The sequence below is a fragment of the Rhodofomes roseus genome (assembly GCF_022264815.1).
Source record: "Rhodofomes roseus strain CIRM-BRFM 1785 chromosome Unknown C8Q71scaffold_2, whole genome shotgun sequence".
In the NCBI taxonomy this organism is placed as follows: Eukaryota; Fungi; Basidiomycota; class Agaricomycetes; order Polyporales; family Fomitopsidaceae; genus Rhodofomes; species Rhodofomes roseus.
In genome coordinates this window covers 2223149-2238725 of record NW_025952958.1, presented here as the reverse complement: position 1 = coordinate 2238725, position 15577 = coordinate 2223149, and the positions used below count along the sequence as shown (strand labels likewise).

Genomic DNA, 15577 nt, shown 5'->3' with positions numbered 1-15577 from the left:
TGACAAATCGAGAAGCCAGACTGCCTACACTGCCCTCGACACTTTTGGCAAGGTCAACTGGGGACCGGTGCCCGACGACCGGGCTGTCTGCCCATTCAGCAGGTGCAATGCTCGTTGTGACAATGTTATGGCGTCAGGTGCGAATCTGATAAGACGTGCCATCTTGGACCAACATCTAGGTCTCTCCGGGTGCTACTGCACGCGCGACGCGGTCACGCTGATTCAGCGCTTCAATCCGGTGCCAGACGACAGGATTACTTACACACGCAGTACGTACGTCTTAGGTCTTTCAGCTCACATCCTGCAAACCGTATATATATAGACCAGGACAGCCGCGGTGGCAGCAGTTTAGCGTAAGCCATCCTTTATGCTGGGGTCATTGCGGAGGGAAGTGGTTCAGAAGCCACCACGTCGAGTACGTCCAACGGCAGTGAAACTGGCATACCGCGCCTTGATCTCAAGTAGTTTTGTCTATCGAATTGCCTACAATGCAGTAATGGCGAATGGCGTGCGATGTATGCGCCAGGTGTTGAACAGGTGGCGTACGTCCACCCGCAGTCGTCTCATTGCAGGGAAAACACCCGTCCATCGAGGTGGTGAAGCTTTGATGTGATAAGAGCGTTCTTTCAAGCCATATAACCCCCGTAGTCTCCTTATGGATTGCACAGCTATTGATACGACAGTCGTAAACAGTGTACAACATGTGACGGACAACATCGAAGCCACCAAGGAACTCTGAGAAACAAGCCCAGGATTTACAAAGCACAACAGAGGTCCCAGCATGATCACAGGCAGATGCGAGGCAGGAACGAGGCGTATTGACACAAGCAGCTAGTCTCCGAGGTCGACAGCAGGGCCGAGCGAGATCTTCACTTTCTTGCTGGGTCTGGTGTGGAGCTGGTTGGGCGTCTTGCTATTTCGGCGCTTCAGTCCTCCGCTACTAGCCTGGTGTTCTATTCCGTCAGGTGGAAGGGGACCGGCTAGCTGACTCTCTTGCTGCGTCTGAGACCCGAGGTCCCCTTGGTGCTCCTTCGTTGCCTTCACGGAGCGATGATTGTGGTCCCCAGCTGGTGTATTGGCTGCCGCATTATCGGGCTCATCCCTATGAATGCGACATATCGTCAATACAGCAGTAGACATAAACATGCTGGCCTTGTACATCTCGATGTCCCCTCCGACTCTCTTGCTGTGGGATTTGCGCTTTGGTTTCTGAAATGCATATGTGCATGAGGAAGCCACTAGAAGTCCTGACGGATCACATACCAAGTCCGAGAGACCCAAGACTTTCTTCTCAACCTCAGGGTCCGGGTCGAAGTAATCCTTGTATGCTTGGCTCCGGGTAGATGCGCTGACGAAGACATATCGAGGCTTTTGCATCGTTTTCCGGCGCTGCGTCTGTCGACCCCTGGCCTTGTTCTTGCCGTTGTTCTTGCTCTGTCCAGCCTTAGGCCCGGCGTCTGAGGTCTCCCCTGCCGGGGCGATGAACCCTGCAGGAACGACTGTATGCGTGCGGCATTTCAATCACATACGACGTCGGCGCACCTTCGGCCTCAAGTCTCTTGAAGACTTGTCCTGCGACCGCAGAATCACACGCTATGATGCTCATAAGCACGCCAAATACACATCGGTAGTCCGGATACACACCGATGAGCTTCGTGAATGCAGACAGACAATCTGGCTTAGACGTTTCGAAGACCTTGATGGCCCTCCTGTATCGCGACATCCGGCGGCAATACCATATTCATGCTAGAGCCGCGCTCACCTGAAGATCGCCAAGTCCTTGAATCGCTCCATCATTCGAGGGTAGAGGTCATGTACCACGATGAGTTCCCAGTTTTGGTCGGCTTTCACGCGGCAATCGAAGCAAACGAAGCGTGCAGGAAGCCGTTTGTCTTTGGCCGAGCGAAAACCCATGCACCTAAGGGGCAATGTCGGCGCACCATGTTGATGCAAATAAGCGAGAAAACCTACCACATGTGGAACCACTTCTTGCAGTCGCCTTCGCATTTGACGCAGTCGCAGTCTTCCACCTGTATAATCCCATCAACCCGATTGGAGCGTAGGAAGCCATACGTCACACTCACGGCTACTCCACATTCACATTCCACGACGTCTACCGTTTGTCCCTGGGCAGCGCCACCCTGAACTGATTCAAGTCCGGTTCCATCAGCGCTCTTGAATGAATGAATCGAGTCGACGCTGCCAGGAATAATTTGCGTATCTAGTTCTTCGAAGAGGATCAGTAATCCATGCACCCGCCCCGAATGTACTCACCGAGCATGTCTGCGTCTTCACCAGTCGTGCAAGCGTTGATGATGAGGTCCTTGATCAACTGCGTGTCGATAGAACCAGGCTCAGGAATAATAGGAGATCCGGATGACATCGACTCAGGAAGCATGTCGGAAGGTGGCAACGAGCTATCGACAGATGCGATTCTCTTAGCAGTGCGATTCCGAGCCCTTGGCTGCGGGGTAGGAGATGGCGAAAGCGAAGGAGACGAAGTAAGCGGCGAAGCGGCAATCGCGGGAGAATGAATAACTTGAGTCTCTTCCAACTGCTGAGTTTGTTGTATGGGCTCTTCGGTGTGCTTTCCACCCTCCGCCTGTGCAACGAGCAATTCAGTTAGACTTGGAACATCTCAGGCTCGGCGGAGATGTCACCAGCTGCGCGATTTCATTGGGCACGTCCTCCGCACGCCCGGCATAACGGACCTCTTCAAAACGTCCGCTTTGCTTTCCCCGGGGGTCATAGGGTTGGATATTCCCTTCTTCGTCCCTGATGCCAATGGGAGCGAAGAACTCAACGCCGGAGTCATCCGCTGTCCCTCCGCCACCGCATGAACCTTAAGGTGAACGCTGGAGCCGCCTTGCAGGTGCCACAACGATCAATGACCTACCTGGAACGAAGTCGGGATCCTCCTCGCCATCTGCATCCGCATCGCACATACCATCATCCGCATCCCAGACAACCTGCCGGTCCATAGCATCCCGACGCTGTATTTCCATCTGCTGCATCCTAGCTGCCGCCTCTTCGGTAGGCGTCAGAACTGGGGCTGCGTGGGTGTGACCCACCGTTGTTCCCAAAAACGGTGCATTGTTGTCCTCCGTAGATGGCAGGTACCCCGACACCGATGCTATGCGGACGTTCACTCCGTGGTATCCGGTCTGAAGCGACCCAATGTTGCATTTCTCTGGGACCTCGGACTTCTCGTGGGTAGTAAAGAACCACCGATCCTTCTTGGCATCTCCAGCGTGGAAATGCGTCGGCTCATAATCGTCTGGCGTCTGGTCATTGTAGAACAGTTTGAAGGTGGCGAACCGGCGTTCTAGTGTGTCAAATCATGGGCAAAGGTGGTTCGGTATTCGAGGAAACACAGAACTTACTCGGCAGAGCATCCATCTGGGTTGTCGCCTGGATCAGATTCTTAATCAATGTCTGAGAATTCCTATGTATCAGCGACCCACTGCTGTATAATCTAATCGTTACGTACCTTCAAACTTCTTTTGACTTCCCCGAGGGTCGGCACTCTTCCTTGCCTCGTCGCGTCTGACACAGGATCGAAGGTCTTGTGTTTCCCGTGAAGTGATAACCTCTCCAAGTCAGCATCGAGTGTCATGACCGGGACAGTAATATCTGTTCCGGGGATCTTATGATACTGTCGCTTAACATTAGTAACGTAGGGCGCATATAGTTCATGGTTATCCTTACGTCGAAGTTGAATGTGTAGGCTTCGACGATGCTAAACACGCGTCTCATCAGTGCGACATTATCGGTGGAAGAGTTGAGAATGACTTGTTTGGATCGTCGTTGTCCTTCATATACAGTCCGTTAATCGAGCTACCAGCATCCTAAGGACCGAGGGGTACGAACCAGGAACACCGCCATGATGAAGCTACGAAGGTACTGTTTCTGAAGCGCATCAAATATCCCATGCTCCTGGACATATGTGTTCCAATTCGATGCGAGATATGCATGAACTTGGATGTATTCACCATGTAATCGAGGAGTTTGTCGGCCTCTTCTGTGAAACCACGGGTGACGGTCATGATCTTGAATCCGCTCACGTTCCGCTTCCCGTTGTCGGACGCAAAAGATCCTGGAGTCATCGAAGGCTGCGAAGATAGCGATGCAGGGCCAGAAGATGTCAAGTAGCCTGCAGTGCCATTGCAATCAGCCAAGGCCGTCCCGGGACACGGGGCCTGAACCCACATGTCGAGAAATTCTCGGAGGGAAGTAGGTTCCTGTCACAATACGACAGGCTCAGTAAAATGGACGCTACAGTGCATATATGCGCCCATTCCCCACCTCAAGTATGTGATACAGCCTAGGCTAGCTTTGAGTAGCGTCTGCACCGATTGCAGACTTTGCTGAGCGGTGAGAGAGGCCTTGTGGTTTCGTGAGGCGTTGATGTAGCCCGCAAAAAATCCCACATACCTGTTCTTGATCCGGGCGAACTGCTAGGGCCTGCATTGTCGAGTATACGATGTCGTTGTATGCGGGTTCACGGAGAGAAGCGCCGGACGTACGCGAACGGCCTTTGAGTCGCGTTCGGGCGGAGCTTGAAACGCGATCGCGTCTCGACGCGTCGCGCTCACATGCTCGCGATCGCTTTCGTCAGTCATGGCCATCTGGGGTCTTTGGGTGAGGGCTTGCATTCCCCGGAGTCGCCCACTATCGACACGTCAACTAATGAGCTCGTATACACTCAGGTCATCAATAAGGCTGGGGGTCTAGTTTACCAGCGCAACTTAGGAGGTCCCAACTCGTACCCTCGATCCATTGCGACCCGCTGACGGGAGAGACAGATGGCCTGCCTCACTTGACCTCAAACGAGTACCTCGTATTGGCGGGCACACTGCACGGTATTCATGCCATTACCGCGCGACTATCTCCAACAGGGACAAGCTCTGGAGCCAATGTCATCTCCGGCGAGACGTTCAAATTGACCATTCTCTTGACAGCCACAGGTACGTACGGGACATACATGCACCATCTCCGTACTCTGACTTTCACCGTGTTCCTTCTAGGGACGAAGTTTGTTCTCCTCACTTCGCTTGCTGAGAATACGGCGGACACGGTGCTTTCGAAAGTATACGAAGCTTACTCAGACGCGGTCATGAAGAATCCCTTCCACACACCAGAAATGCCAATCCGTACGGAGGGCTTCGATTCGCGGATCACTGCGATCATGAGCGGATGAACTACATTCGCATTGTACTTATATACTTAACTCACTATACAGGCAGATCAGGAATATGTTGTACTGTTCTTTCGCTGTGACGCGCCCCATGAAGTGATCTTTGGCCATGGTACTTTAGCACGCATTTGAGTAGGTGCATTTCTGCACGTACGTATCCAGCCACTTGCGCAGGGGGAGGGGGAGAGGTCCGGAGTACTGCCGTCACGGAAGTGCGCCGCCTGTCCATGTCAACAGCTGTCATGGAATCGTCTACAGAAGGTCCCCTCCTTGTATGCGCCCCCTTCCTTCAGTCACGGACCATTGCTTTCACCTCACACTCACCACCGACTTCGGCGAAGTCAACAACATTCAGTGATTTATTCCACGACCTGATCAAACATGCCGATGCGGAAGCTGGCGACCACAGGTACTATCCCGCCAGGCTCGCATGTCCCTGAGACCGCTAATTTGACAGTGATTGCTGCATACAGTGACAGGAGAGAAGTCGGTCCTGCATCACAAGGCCCGTGCAACTACCAAAGGCCTCGACGCAGATGAAGACCAAGTCGACGAAATCCAAAATGACGAAGAAGAGCAAGACGGGGATGAGAAGTGAGCAGCGTGATTCCAATGGCTACATGCGCCCGACTGACGATGTGCTAGCGGTATGCTCGAGATGTTCACCATGCTACAAGCGTTCCAGAGTGCGTATACCCATGACTTAGTCCGACTTCAGTGATATTCATGACCACCAGAACGCAAGGCGTCAAAGAGCTCGACGCGGTCGGTGGCGTTCCACACGAAGAAGAACGCGCTATTCACGGACGTCCGAGCGACCGTCGACACGCTCGTGCGTGAGGGAGCCACATATATGCGCGTTATTTCTTGTCCATAGCATAGAATTCTTGCATGTTGATCGGACGATGCTCTGCCGCAGTGATCAATGCAAGACGCGCCTCGCAGAGCTCAAAGCGCAGGAAGTCTCCCAGGAGAAGCACTTGAAGGACCTATCCGCTTTACGGAAGAACCAAGAAGTAAGCATACGTCCACGACATTCTCCAGCACGGACAGCGCTGAGCCATTGACAGAACACCGTGCGCGACTTACTCAAGACATACCCTGTCATGATAGAAGACCTCTCCCACCGTCGAGCCGCTCAGATCAATGAGTCGAGTGAGCTACGTGGGTAACCCCGGATGCACGGAATGCAATGCACGATCCTAAACCGAATATTTTAGTCGAGGGAAATGCGCAAGAGCGGCAAGAGTCCCGTAAGAGACTAATTCACCTGGCCAAAGCAAGGGCGGATGAGATACTCGAGAGACAGAAGGTGCGGCCCTTCCACCTTTTCTTCGGACTTCGTGATCACGTCCAAGGACTGCAGCTAGCAACCGATGCCACCGCTCTTATCAAACACTACAAAGCCTTGTTGCTGGCTTAACCAGCCATGGCTAGACATAACGTGTGTCGAACACACATGTTGCTTCAGGTTCGGTTTGGGAAGGTTGCAATGGTGTCGACCTGCTTGCCTAGGGAAGCTGACGAACCAAGAACGACCAGGATTATCATCAATATGTAGCATTAGTATACATCAGAGTGTCCCGGTTCTACTGGACAATCATCAGAAGAGAGCTATATGCAATGCCGGAGTGTTCCTCACCAAGTCGTCCACCGAGCGACCTAAGTGAGCTATAGTCTCATCCCGACTCCGCAATAGGTCGGGCCGCAATCCAAGGTATTCAGACATGAGGACACGCAGAACGATGTTCCAACGTCTCATTGTCGGGATATCCAACGCCGTCGCGTCGTCCTGTATTGATATTGGTCAGCCGCTGAAAGCCAGATCACACTCGCACAGTTCGCACCTTGATGGTATGCCATACGCTCGGGAACGGACTCGCAATGACGTGTAGAATGCTGACACCGAGATGCAGGAACGGTAAGTGATCGTCCTCAATGCCGTACCCATTGAAGTTGCCCCTCCGCGGGACGAAGAAGCTCTTCCACTGGGCGTCGGCCTGCCCACCGTAGTCGAATGCACCGCTCTCGCCTAGGCGGCGCTCAGCAGACGCCATCGCATCAAACAGCCATGCGGTCTCGGTGAAGGACGAACGAATCGACGGATTGGCCGCACCGAGTAGGTCGAGGAGGATGAAGTCCTCTATGGTGTCGAGCTCTGTATACATGGATGGTAGGAGCCTCCGCTTGGCGTAGGGCTCGATATAGGTATTCGACCACTTGTTCGCCAGGTGTCTGTCGTACATAGATGAGGGGTGAACACGGGAAACAGAAGCAATGGTCGTACCTTGCGCCATAGATGGAGTCTGTATGAGTCCAATCCTTAAATGCCTCTTCGCCGTCAAAGAAGACAAGCTGCAGAGTCGTCTCGGCTACGTCCTCATCGTCCTCCAGCCCGTCTTCGAGACGTTGTTGTCGCAAGTTGAGTAGCGGGTCCAAGGCTTCTGCTAGGTCCAGCATGAACGCACATGGTGCCGCGGAATCGGTCGCGCCTACAAACTGCCGCGACGGAAATCCATGACTTCTGACTGCCTGATGGCCAAAGAATGCAGACGCACTTGGCTCTGGGGATACGTTGGGAAGAATTTGCTGTCGAAATGCGCTGCGACAACCACCCTCCGGGACGCGGACGGGTCCTTGGTAGCTATGACATTCGTGAAGCGCTTCTCTCCGTACGGGGTCGTGTCGGTGAACGTGTCTTCTTCCACATGCCAGTTGAGGTTCTTCAGCGTGGAGACGAGGTAGTCCTTGACGAGAGTGTTGTTCTCCGTGTCTGGGGGGCGCGGGATGAGGATCCTGGACAAGTGGGAGGAGGGGTTCGCGGGGTCGACATTGCGGACGGGATCCGGAGACGACACGAGTGCAGCAACTGCAGAGGATGACAGCTCGGTTAGATCGCGCCTACCAAGCTTGGACGCGGATGCGAAGGAGTGCGAGGCGATGAGAGCTGAGCAGGTCACAGCCCACACGCAGAGCCATACCCGCGAGCTCGCACTGGCCAACATCGCCCGCCACCGCAGACACGATAACTGTATGGAGAAGTGGTGGAACGTGCATATCTACTAGGCGCCTGCTTGTATTAGTACCTACACAGCCTACGTCCTCGTAGGCAAACGCGTTTCGCAGTCTCTTCTACCGCGACGTCCACCATGGTTCCCAAACTCATCTCTGTCGACAAGAATCCCGACAAGTGGAGGCGCATCTACCACTTGCAGCTCGCTGTGCGACTTGTGTTTGCCCTGGTCGGGCCGGGGTACATACATCCCGACGAACATTACCAGAATGCAGAGGTCATCGCAGGTCAGCATACAGATGTCGCTGTTCTGTTGAACCATTACCGAGCCTCATGAACATTGAATGTAATCTAGGCAGACAACTCGGGGTGTTCACGGCTCGGACATGGGAATGGGATCCAGCCTTCCCCTGTCGTTCTATCATCCCAGCCGCAACCACCATAGGCATACCCTATACGATGATCTTGAGGTGGATATGGTGGAACCGTGAGCCCTACAATCCACTGTTTCGCCTCCGTGCTCATGCGCCACAGCGGAGAATATCAGTCCTCTTGTGATGTTCCTGACCGAAAGACTCACGTTTTTCTTTGCATCTCTTATACTTGGTAAGCGAAACTGCATCATGCAGCCGTTTCTCGCCGTAACTCGTCATCCAGATCATACGGTCTCTCAGCTGGTGTTAGACCCAGCAGATCGTTCGCGTGCTCTGGCCCTCCTGGCATCCTCATACGTGATGCAAACATTCCAAGTTCGGCCATTCTCCAACTCGATCGAGGCCATCCTAGTCGCACTCTCCTTGACCACCTTGAAATCGCTCACCGAGACTCAATGGAACCGAGGTGTAAGTCCTACTATCGTTGTACTTGGCCGACGCGATGCTAATAAGCCCTGCAGCTAGGCGCCTTTGCCCCCGATCTCATCAGCCTCGCAATCTACGGTGTCCTGGGCGTGTTCACGAGGCCAACATTCCTTGCATTTACTCTGCCTATTGCCATCGAGGCTCTCGTATGGACATACCGCCGTGCCTCCGCTGCTACCTCTGGACAACCATCACGAGCATTCTGGGTATTCTGGCTTCGACTCGTCGGCCTGCCAATGCTGCTTGTTCTCATGTACACCCAGTGTTTCGTCTTCGTTGACACCTTGTTCTTCCGGGGCAATATCTACGACATGGTACTGACCCCGCTGAACTTCTTGAGGTACAATCTCTCGTCAGACAACCTGGCTGAGCACGGTGTCCATCCGCGCTGGCTGCACCTCATCGTCAATCTGCCTCTGATCGTCGGTCCTGGTTTGCTCTACTACGGTATTCGCGCAGCTCGGCAACTCTGGCGGCCAACTCCTACCCCTCTGCTTTCTGAGAAGGGTGAGAAGCCCGTCGAGGGAGGTACTGTCTTCAGAGGTATGTGAGGTTAAGGATCTGGCAGGATGGCTAGTGACATCACCTTCACAGCGCCATTGTATGTCATAGTCTCCGCTGTCACGATCTTGTCCGCCTTCCGCCACCAGGAGCCTCGCTTCCTTGTCCCGCTCTTGGTCCCATTCATTGCACTAGTCGCACAGGATTCGCAGCTACAACGCCTAGGAAGGCTGTTCTGGGTGAGTCACATCATCCAACAGTGGAGCGTTCGTCTGAATTTCCGGGGCATTGGCACAGGTATCTTGGATCATATCCAACATGGCCCTAGCAATTGTATTCGGGTTTCTGCACCAGGGTGGAGTCGTCCCCTCACTCATCGACCTGCACGATCGCTTGCACGACCTCAATGCCAACGCACCTCCTGAATTCAATAGCACGCTCGCTAGCGTGGTCTACTGGAAGACATACATGCCGCCGTGGCACCTGCTCGCCGTCCAAGCCGAAGGCAAGCCGGCTCCGTGCCTAGCTTGTTGCGCGAATACTAACCCTCGTCCAGATGTTACTTCCGGGAGATACGTTTTGACCGACCTTGCGGGCGCGTCGAGCGAGACCATGCTCAAGCACATCGTCGGCACGCCGGCTCAGGAGACTCTTGTGGTGGCTCCTCTGTACGCAGAGTACGGGCTGCCTCAGGGGAAACGCGACTGCTTCGAGCTGGTAGACAGTGAATTCCCGCATCTCGACCTTGATCATCTGCCGGAGGCGATGGCGCAGGGATGGTACGACGGCATGACCTTGGGTATCTTCACCGTCGATACGACTTGCCTTGGTTCTGAGGACGCGGCGGTTCAGTGAGAGGTAATAGATCTGTCTCGTAGTTTCTTGCTTCCGTAGCGTTTGGGCCGTCGATTGTTTTTGTCTTGCTCTGCTGTCGTTCTGTACCGTGTTTCTCAAATTGTACCAGTAGCTGCGTACGCGTTTCTGCTATCTGTAGTATGCACAATGAGGGTCCTCAATACAATTGCTTCTCTTGCTAGACTGCTACTGTTACATGATCTCCTTCCTAGTCGTACACCGCATCCAATCCGTTTCGATCCTCTCGAGAGTACAGAGCGCGAGAACTAGATACCTCCAAGCATGCTACGTGACAACTAGACGGGAATGTTGGCGAACTCGGACTCGGACTCGGACTCGGACTCGTCGTCCACTTGCTGCTGCACGATGTTCAGACCGCCGAGAAGCTCGAGCGTGTTGAAGATCACCCTCAGCGCGATGAGGCCGAAGGTGTTCGCGCCGAACGCCGCCTTGTTGCGCGCGCTGAAGTCCCATGCCAACCAGGCCTGCGAAAGGCCATATCGCAACTCGCCCGTCGTCGGCACCACCTCCGACGTCTGGTGGAAGAACTTGTTGCTGATGTCGCGCGCCAGCATCGAGGCATGCACATTCATGTTGTGGGTCCTGTCAGACCGCCAACGCTTCTGCGAACATTTGGCGACGATGGTGCCAATCGCGGCCTCTTCTTCGGTGAGGCGCATCTCGGGGGCCTCAGATAGTGAGTGCGTCATGCAGATGAAGCGCAGCTCTTCCGCGTATCTCTGGAATAGCGTTGACATTTCCCCCACCTCGCCTTCGTCGTTATCGAAGTGGCGAAGCTGCTCTTCAATGCATGGCTTCAATTGAAGTGAGATCGCGTCCGAGAGAGGCCTCGTCTTGGCATTCGGAGCCGTCGCGGGAGGCAGGCTCGACGGGTCCAGCAGTGCGATATTCCGGAACATATCGCCCAGCGCACGAGTAGAGATGTAGTAGTCAGTGTCACGAGGGTTGGGATCCTCGGCCTTCAGACCAGGTGTTAATACCAAGTATGATGATTTATTCAGTATGCATACCTGGTGCCAATCCGGCTTGTACGGGATCAACCGCCTAGGGGCATTGAAAGCGTCCACGGGTACACCATTCTTGGGATAATCGACAGCTTGACTGCACAACTGGGCAAGCTCCAGACACTTGTCGTCCTTTGTACCATACTAGTTGAATGTTGTCAGCGCCCGAAAGGTCATGACGCATTGCGGATATACCTTCGATTGATCTTACAAGACATTTGTAAGAATATGTGCTTGTAAATCACAACTGCAAATACGCACCTGCTATGACCAGATGGTTATCTGAGAGCAGACCCTACATACTGCTCATCAGCGATGTTTGAGCGAAGACCAACAATGGACGGACGCACCAGGACATCTGAATTCAGGTATTCGACGACGAAGTCACAGATATCATCTATCGTACTCGGGCGGTTCAGCAGATTTGGCGGCACAGATTCGTAGCTCGCCGGGTCCGCGTGTTCAGTTGGAAGCAATGGACCGTAGTGAATGACCGAGTACGTGTCGCTGAAGCAAGAGCGAAGAAGCGAGTCAGGTCTAACTGGCTATTGCTCAAGCATACTACTCACCCGTCGAGGTCACCACCTCCAAGGCAGGATGCAAGAGAACGTTCCCCTATGCTGGTCGTTGTATCAATTGGAAATTCACAATGTTCGATTACATACCGGTCGACGGTAGGACAACAACATTCTTGAGGTTGCGGAAAAAGCATACTTTATCTTCCGGGGGCTCGCCTATGGCGTAGACTCGCTGGACTAGTAAGACCCGCACTCATCAAAATGAATGGCGAATTGGCGCAACACACAAGACTCACTATCCCCAGGATGCATCGTAGGACTCCGCGTGATGATTACTGAACCTGAAGACATAACAAGCATGAGTTCAAAAGTGACGGAACCATGCGACACAACACTGACCTTTGATGTAGGTAGGTTGATCATCTTCTGAATGCTGGATGCATGCTATGTGGATTATAAAAGGGCGTGGGTATGAAGTAACATTCGACGCAAATAAGAATCATACCAAAGATTTCACCGTCTTTCAGCGAGTATACATTATTGACGCCTTCCTGCTCATACGCCGGCCCCTCGTCCGCTACTCCCACCAGCAAGTGACTATCTGGTATAGGAATCCTGGCGCCATGCTTGACGTCTCGGAGTACGTGATTCTTCGCGAAGTGGATGAGACGGTCGATGAATGGATCTTGCAGTACCTTGACGTTCCTCTCGTGTTTGAAGCCCATGCCGATCGAACGCAGGCCTCGTACAATGAAGTCTAGACCGAAGCTCGTTCCAAGTTTGTGCGCTTTCAGGAGGCCCACGAAACGCTCCATTGAGTCACTCGCGGTATGAATCTCCATCTTTGTGCGTTCTTGGAGTGTAACGAACACTGGCTTCTCCACCCCACGGTCTTCCAAGAGCGCAATTAACGGCCTTATCGTGAGAATTAAACACAACGTTTAAGCTAAGGTGTACTCGCTGCTGCACGCACCGGTTCAGGTATGAGGTGCCAGGTTTGTCGAATGCTCGAGCGATCTCGACCTCGCCCACTTCTTCATCCAGTGCCCTGAACTTGTTCATCGATGGCCTCAGGCGCATCTTGACACCTTCCAACCGTTCGTCAATTGCGACCATACCCTTGAAACCTGCAAAGAGAATGAGCTGGTCAGACTGTTCGTTATGTGATTGGACAGAGCGCACCTAGGAAGCGGATTTGATACTATAGAGAAGTGGTTTTAGCTCGGTGCGTGGAACAGACGGCAGAACACTCACGGCAGACGGCTTAACCGACTTCTTCTGTCGACCATCTGGCATAGCTCGACAAAGAGCGTCCCAGATTCTATTGCCAAGCTCGACTGAAATGGTGCCCACTCCATCTGTGAACAAGTATGGATCTTTTCCTAGATCTTCGACCAATTCCCACTGGTCGCGCGTCACAGTCACAGAAGGGTCTGTCGCGGTAAATGCCTGGGCGATACGTGCTGCATACTTAGACGGATGCTTGATAACACCAGAGAAGTCGCCAAGACTGTCGCGAATCTCCTGCGCATTCACGTATCCATGCTCGTGATGCATGAAAGGATTCATGAACCAGACGGCATGCTCGCGCAAAGCAGACTGCGAGTAAGCAAGGAACTCGAATTGACGCCCCGCCAGCTCGAAGCCATTCTTGAGAAGGCCGCCCACGCGGTCCTGGAGAAGCGAGGTACCGTCAACCTAAGTGACGAAAGATTAGTGATGTCTCTTCCGAGGTTGAAGGGATATCACCTCGCGTGCCCAACGGTACTGCAGGCGGTCCTCGTCCCTGAAGTCGACTCTGATGAAGTGGTCCTGGTAACCTTGGTAACGGCGGATGACACGATTCGATTGGATTACGTATGGACCCTCCAAGATCATCCGCGTCGGAGTGAATGTGACGTGATGACAAGGGAAGTATCCAGGAGGAAAAGGGAGCGGCTTGAAATCCATCAATGGCAAAGTGGGCCGTACATGTTCGAAGCACTGCGAAGGGCTCTCGCAGCGCGCGTCACGGCAACGAAGTGCATCAGTGAAAAGGCGCAAAACATCGGCTGCGCCCGCCTGGTCCCGCGCATATAAATCGTCGATGGGCCTTTTCAAATGAACAAGCAGGTCTTCGGTATGCAGAAGTCCGTTATGGAGAAGTGCTTCGATCTGGAATGCGACCGCCCAGTCAAATTTGCGCACCCACTCACGGACCAAGTAGAGTTGTCTGGGGGAGAAGAATCCGCGTTTGAAGGTGTCAATCGTTACGAGGATGGGTTCCGGAAGACCCGCGATTTTGCAGAGATTTGCAAAGTCACAAATGTCCCGGTCCTCATGCATGATGACGCGGATGTGATAGGCGTAGGGCGCAGCGATGGCATGCGCTTCGTTGAGACTACTAAGGCGTTGCCGGTACTTACGGGTGTCCCACTTGGCGTCTCCCGTGAGCTCGCGATTGATTCGTTGCTTTTCCAACATCGGTGGAGTTAGTAATTCGAAGACTACGACTGTCAACGAGAATCAGTATGATACTAGACGCGGATGGGTGACTTGTACACTGACATCGGTTGCCACAATCGATGCCCTTAGCTATCTTGCGGATGTTGGCGAATGTGATGGCAATGTTGTGGGCAATCTGTTCAGTCATCTGGTCGCCCATCTACGCGAGTGTAGGCCAGTTAGTGTCTGCTTACGACGGTTACTGGTGACGTGGAAACTCACCTGAATGCGAATCAACTTATGATCGTACTCGAACCAGAGAATACCTGCGCCCTTTTCACGGTGGCTAATTTCGAACTCGTTGGAGAACGCGCGCCCTTCGGTGGGTTTGGCGTCAACAGGACGATAGAAAATGCCAAATTGGATCTTGTCGACATGGATTGAATGATCAAGTTGGCGCAGTTTGTCTTCTCGTTCTTCTTCTATCTCCGGGGGGAGATATGGTGCCTTCTCCAGGATTTGTTGAAGGCCATGGTTGGGTCGGTTCTTACTCCTGAAGAAGCGGATCTTGCGACCGTTCAGTTGAACGTCGATATCGGACTCGTGAAGGCCGGGGTTGTGGAGCCACCTCAAGAACCTATCGCCGAGTTTGCGGCTCCCCAGAGACAAGATGCCTGTACCATTGTGCGTTATACCGTTTGGCCCTTCATTCAACGAGACCTGGAAATTCCTATAATTTTGCCCGATCCAGTCAGTATCTGTTCCGCGATGGACTGCTCAGACGTACGCCGGGCGATCCTTCGGGTCTGTTGGGTTATAGAAGTAATCGCTATGCAGAATCGAGCCAATCTTGCGTTTGACCTCCCAGATAGTGGCGTCGCGCGAGATGTCACGTAACTCGATCTCCATGGACGCAACAATGCTCAAGCGCAGTTGACGTAGGAGGCTGTGCGTGCGCAGATGGTGACAGAGTGAGACGATGAGTGTGGTGGGTGCTGAGGAGAAGGGCTTAAGTAGATGGGGGGTCGGTCAAAGCAACGATAGAGTTCGCGATGCATTCTCCGCCGCTTTGACTGTGGCACGCCTAACACGCGCTCGGTGGCTGTCGGTGAGAACAGAAGCGCAACACGCGGCGCGTTTCATCGCGATCACGTGCGACGCCACACTCGCGTCGCTGGTGGCGT

The 15577-nt window shown here is 53.5% G+C and overlaps 6 protein-coding genes across 6 annotated transcripts; 3 read left to right on the top strand and 3 right to left on the bottom strand.

Moving 5' to 3' along the window:
• Nucleotides 1-831: 831 nt before the first annotated feature.
• On the bottom strand, nucleotides 832-4470 carry C8Q71DRAFT_878219 (HORMA-domain-containing protein; the record flags this gene model as incomplete). Its single annotated transcript, XM_047928439.1, has 20 exons — nucleotides 832-876; nucleotides 1160-1186; nucleotides 1264-1487; nucleotides 1543-1593; nucleotides 1645-1709; nucleotides 1763-1918; nucleotides 1972-2030; nucleotides 2085-2227; nucleotides 2275-2602; nucleotides 2661-2818; nucleotides 2897-3325; nucleotides 3384-3435; nucleotides 3491-3655; nucleotides 3709-3739; nucleotides 3793-3812; nucleotides 3871-3936; nucleotides 3993-4153; nucleotides 4210-4241; nucleotides 4306-4385; nucleotides 4435-4470. The coding sequence occupies 20 exons, from the start codon at nucleotides 4468-4470 to the stop codon at nucleotides 832-834; spliced, it is 2328 nt and encodes a 775-aa protein (XP_047784218.1).
• Nucleotides 4471-4608: 138 nt separating this feature from the next.
• Nucleotides 4609-5381, top strand: C8Q71DRAFT_736205 (Sybindin-like protein). The gene is made up of 4 exons (XM_047922535.1): nucleotides 4609-4641; nucleotides 4710-4755; nucleotides 4806-4967; nucleotides 5028-5381. Exons 1-4 carry the CDS (start codon nucleotides 4621-4623, stop codon nucleotides 5198-5200), a joined length of 402 nt encoding a protein of 133 aa, XP_047784217.1. The 5' UTR covers nucleotides 4609-4620; the 3' UTR covers nucleotides 5201-5381.
• Nucleotides 5295-6844, top strand: C8Q71DRAFT_238058 (uncharacterized protein). Its single transcript, XM_047917209.1, has 10 exons — nucleotides 5295-5347; nucleotides 5539-5606; nucleotides 5671-5791; nucleotides 5843-5883; nucleotides 5935-6052; nucleotides 6117-6213; nucleotides 6268-6361; nucleotides 6418-6509; nucleotides 6564-6668; nucleotides 6713-6844. Exons 2-9 carry the CDS (start codon nucleotides 5579-5581, stop codon nucleotides 6618-6620), a joined length of 648 nt encoding a protein of 215 aa, XP_047784216.1. The 5' UTR covers nucleotides 5295-5347; nucleotides 5539-5578; the 3' UTR covers nucleotides 6621-6668; nucleotides 6713-6844.
• On the bottom strand, nucleotides 6801-8202 carry C8Q71DRAFT_699026 (uncharacterized protein; the record flags this gene model as incomplete). The annotated part of the gene is made up of 4 exons (XM_047920049.1): nucleotides 6801-6989; nucleotides 7045-7432; nucleotides 7485-7696; nucleotides 7756-8202. The coding sequence occupies 4 exons, from the start codon at nucleotides 8200-8202 to the stop codon at nucleotides 6801-6803; spliced, it is 1236 nt and encodes a 411-aa protein (XP_047784215.1).
• A 45-nt stretch (nucleotides 8203-8247) lies between these two features.
• C8Q71DRAFT_736198 (Alg9-like mannosyltransferase family-domain-containing protein) lies at nucleotides 8248-10616 on the top strand. The gene is made up of 8 exons (XM_047922534.1): nucleotides 8248-8497; nucleotides 8566-8697; nucleotides 8745-8816; nucleotides 8868-9052; nucleotides 9106-9613; nucleotides 9665-9810; nucleotides 9869-10076; nucleotides 10128-10616. Exons 1-8 carry the CDS (start codon nucleotides 8347-8349, stop codon nucleotides 10424-10426), a joined length of 1701 nt encoding a protein of 566 aa, XP_047784214.1. The 5' UTR covers nucleotides 8248-8346; the 3' UTR covers nucleotides 10427-10616.
• A 1-nt stretch (nucleotide 10617) lies between these two features.
• Nucleotides 10618-15492, bottom strand: C8Q71DRAFT_904105 (RdRP-domain-containing protein). The gene is made up of 17 exons (XM_047928838.1): nucleotides 15181-15492; nucleotides 14676-15123; nucleotides 14517-14613; nucleotides 13719-14461; nucleotides 13224-13667; nucleotides 13152-13170; nucleotides 12943-13096; nucleotides 12475-12884; nucleotides 12369-12413; nucleotides 12266-12310; nucleotides 12117-12206; nucleotides 12021-12066; nucleotides 11802-11958; nucleotides 11713-11746; nucleotides 11647-11657; nucleotides 11458-11595; nucleotides 10618-11406 (listed from the first exon to the last, which is right to left on the bottom strand). The coding sequence occupies exons 1-17, from the start codon at nucleotides 15300-15302 to the stop codon at nucleotides 10723-10725; spliced, it is 3687 nt and encodes a 1228-aa protein (XP_047784213.1). The 5' UTR covers nucleotides 15303-15492; the 3' UTR covers nucleotides 10618-10722.
• Nucleotides 15493-15577: the final 85 nt, after the last annotated feature.

Excerpts from the sequence above, each read along its gene's own strand:
- C8Q71DRAFT_736205 (XM_047922535.1), top strand. The coding sequence starts at position 4,621 with ATGGCCATCTGGGGTCTTTGG. Across the intron at positions 4,756-4,805 it reads TTACCAGCGCAACTTAGGAG|ATGGCCTGCCTCACTTGACC; the intron begins GTCCCAACTCGT and ends CGGGAGAGACAG. Across the intron at positions 4,968-5,027 it reads CATTCTCTTGACAGCCACAG|GGACGAAGTTTGTTCTCCTC; the intron begins GTACGTACGGGA and ends TGTTCCTTCTAG.
- C8Q71DRAFT_238058 (XM_047917209.1), top strand. The coding sequence starts at position 5,579 with ATGCCGATGCGGAAGCTGGCGACCACAG. Across the intron at positions 5,884-5,934 it reads CATGCTACAAGCGTTCCAGA|AACGCAAGGCGTCAAAGAGC; the intron begins GTGCGTATACCC and ends CATGACCACCAG. Across the intron at positions 6,214-6,267 it reads CTTTACGGAAGAACCAAGAA|AACACCGTGCGCGACTTACT; the intron begins GTAAGCATACGT and ends AGCCATTGACAG.
- C8Q71DRAFT_736198 (XM_047922534.1), top strand. The coding sequence starts at position 8,347 with ATGGTTCCCAAACTCATCTCTGTCGACAAGAATCCCGACAAGTGGAGG. Across the intron at positions 9,811-9,868 it reads GCCTAGGAAGGCTGTTCTGG|GTATCTTGGATCATATCCAA; the intron begins GTGAGTCACATC and ends GCATTGGCACAG. Across the intron at positions 10,077-10,127 it reads GCTCGCCGTCCAAGCCGAAG|ATGTTACTTCCGGGAGATAC; the intron begins GCAAGCCGGCTC and ends ACCCTCGTCCAG.
- C8Q71DRAFT_904105 (XM_047928838.1), bottom strand. The coding sequence starts at position 15,302 with ATGGAGATCGAGTTACGTGACATCTCGCGCGACGCCACTATCTGGGAG. Across the intron at positions 11,959-12,020 it reads GGAGGTGGTGACCTCGACGG|CGACACGTACTCGGTCATTC; the intron begins GTGAGTAGTATG and ends CTCTTGCTTCAG. Across the intron at positions 11,747-11,801 it reads ACCTGAATTCAGATGTCCTG|GGTCTGCTCTCAGATAACCA; the intron begins GTGCGTCCGTCC and ends AGCAGTATGTAG.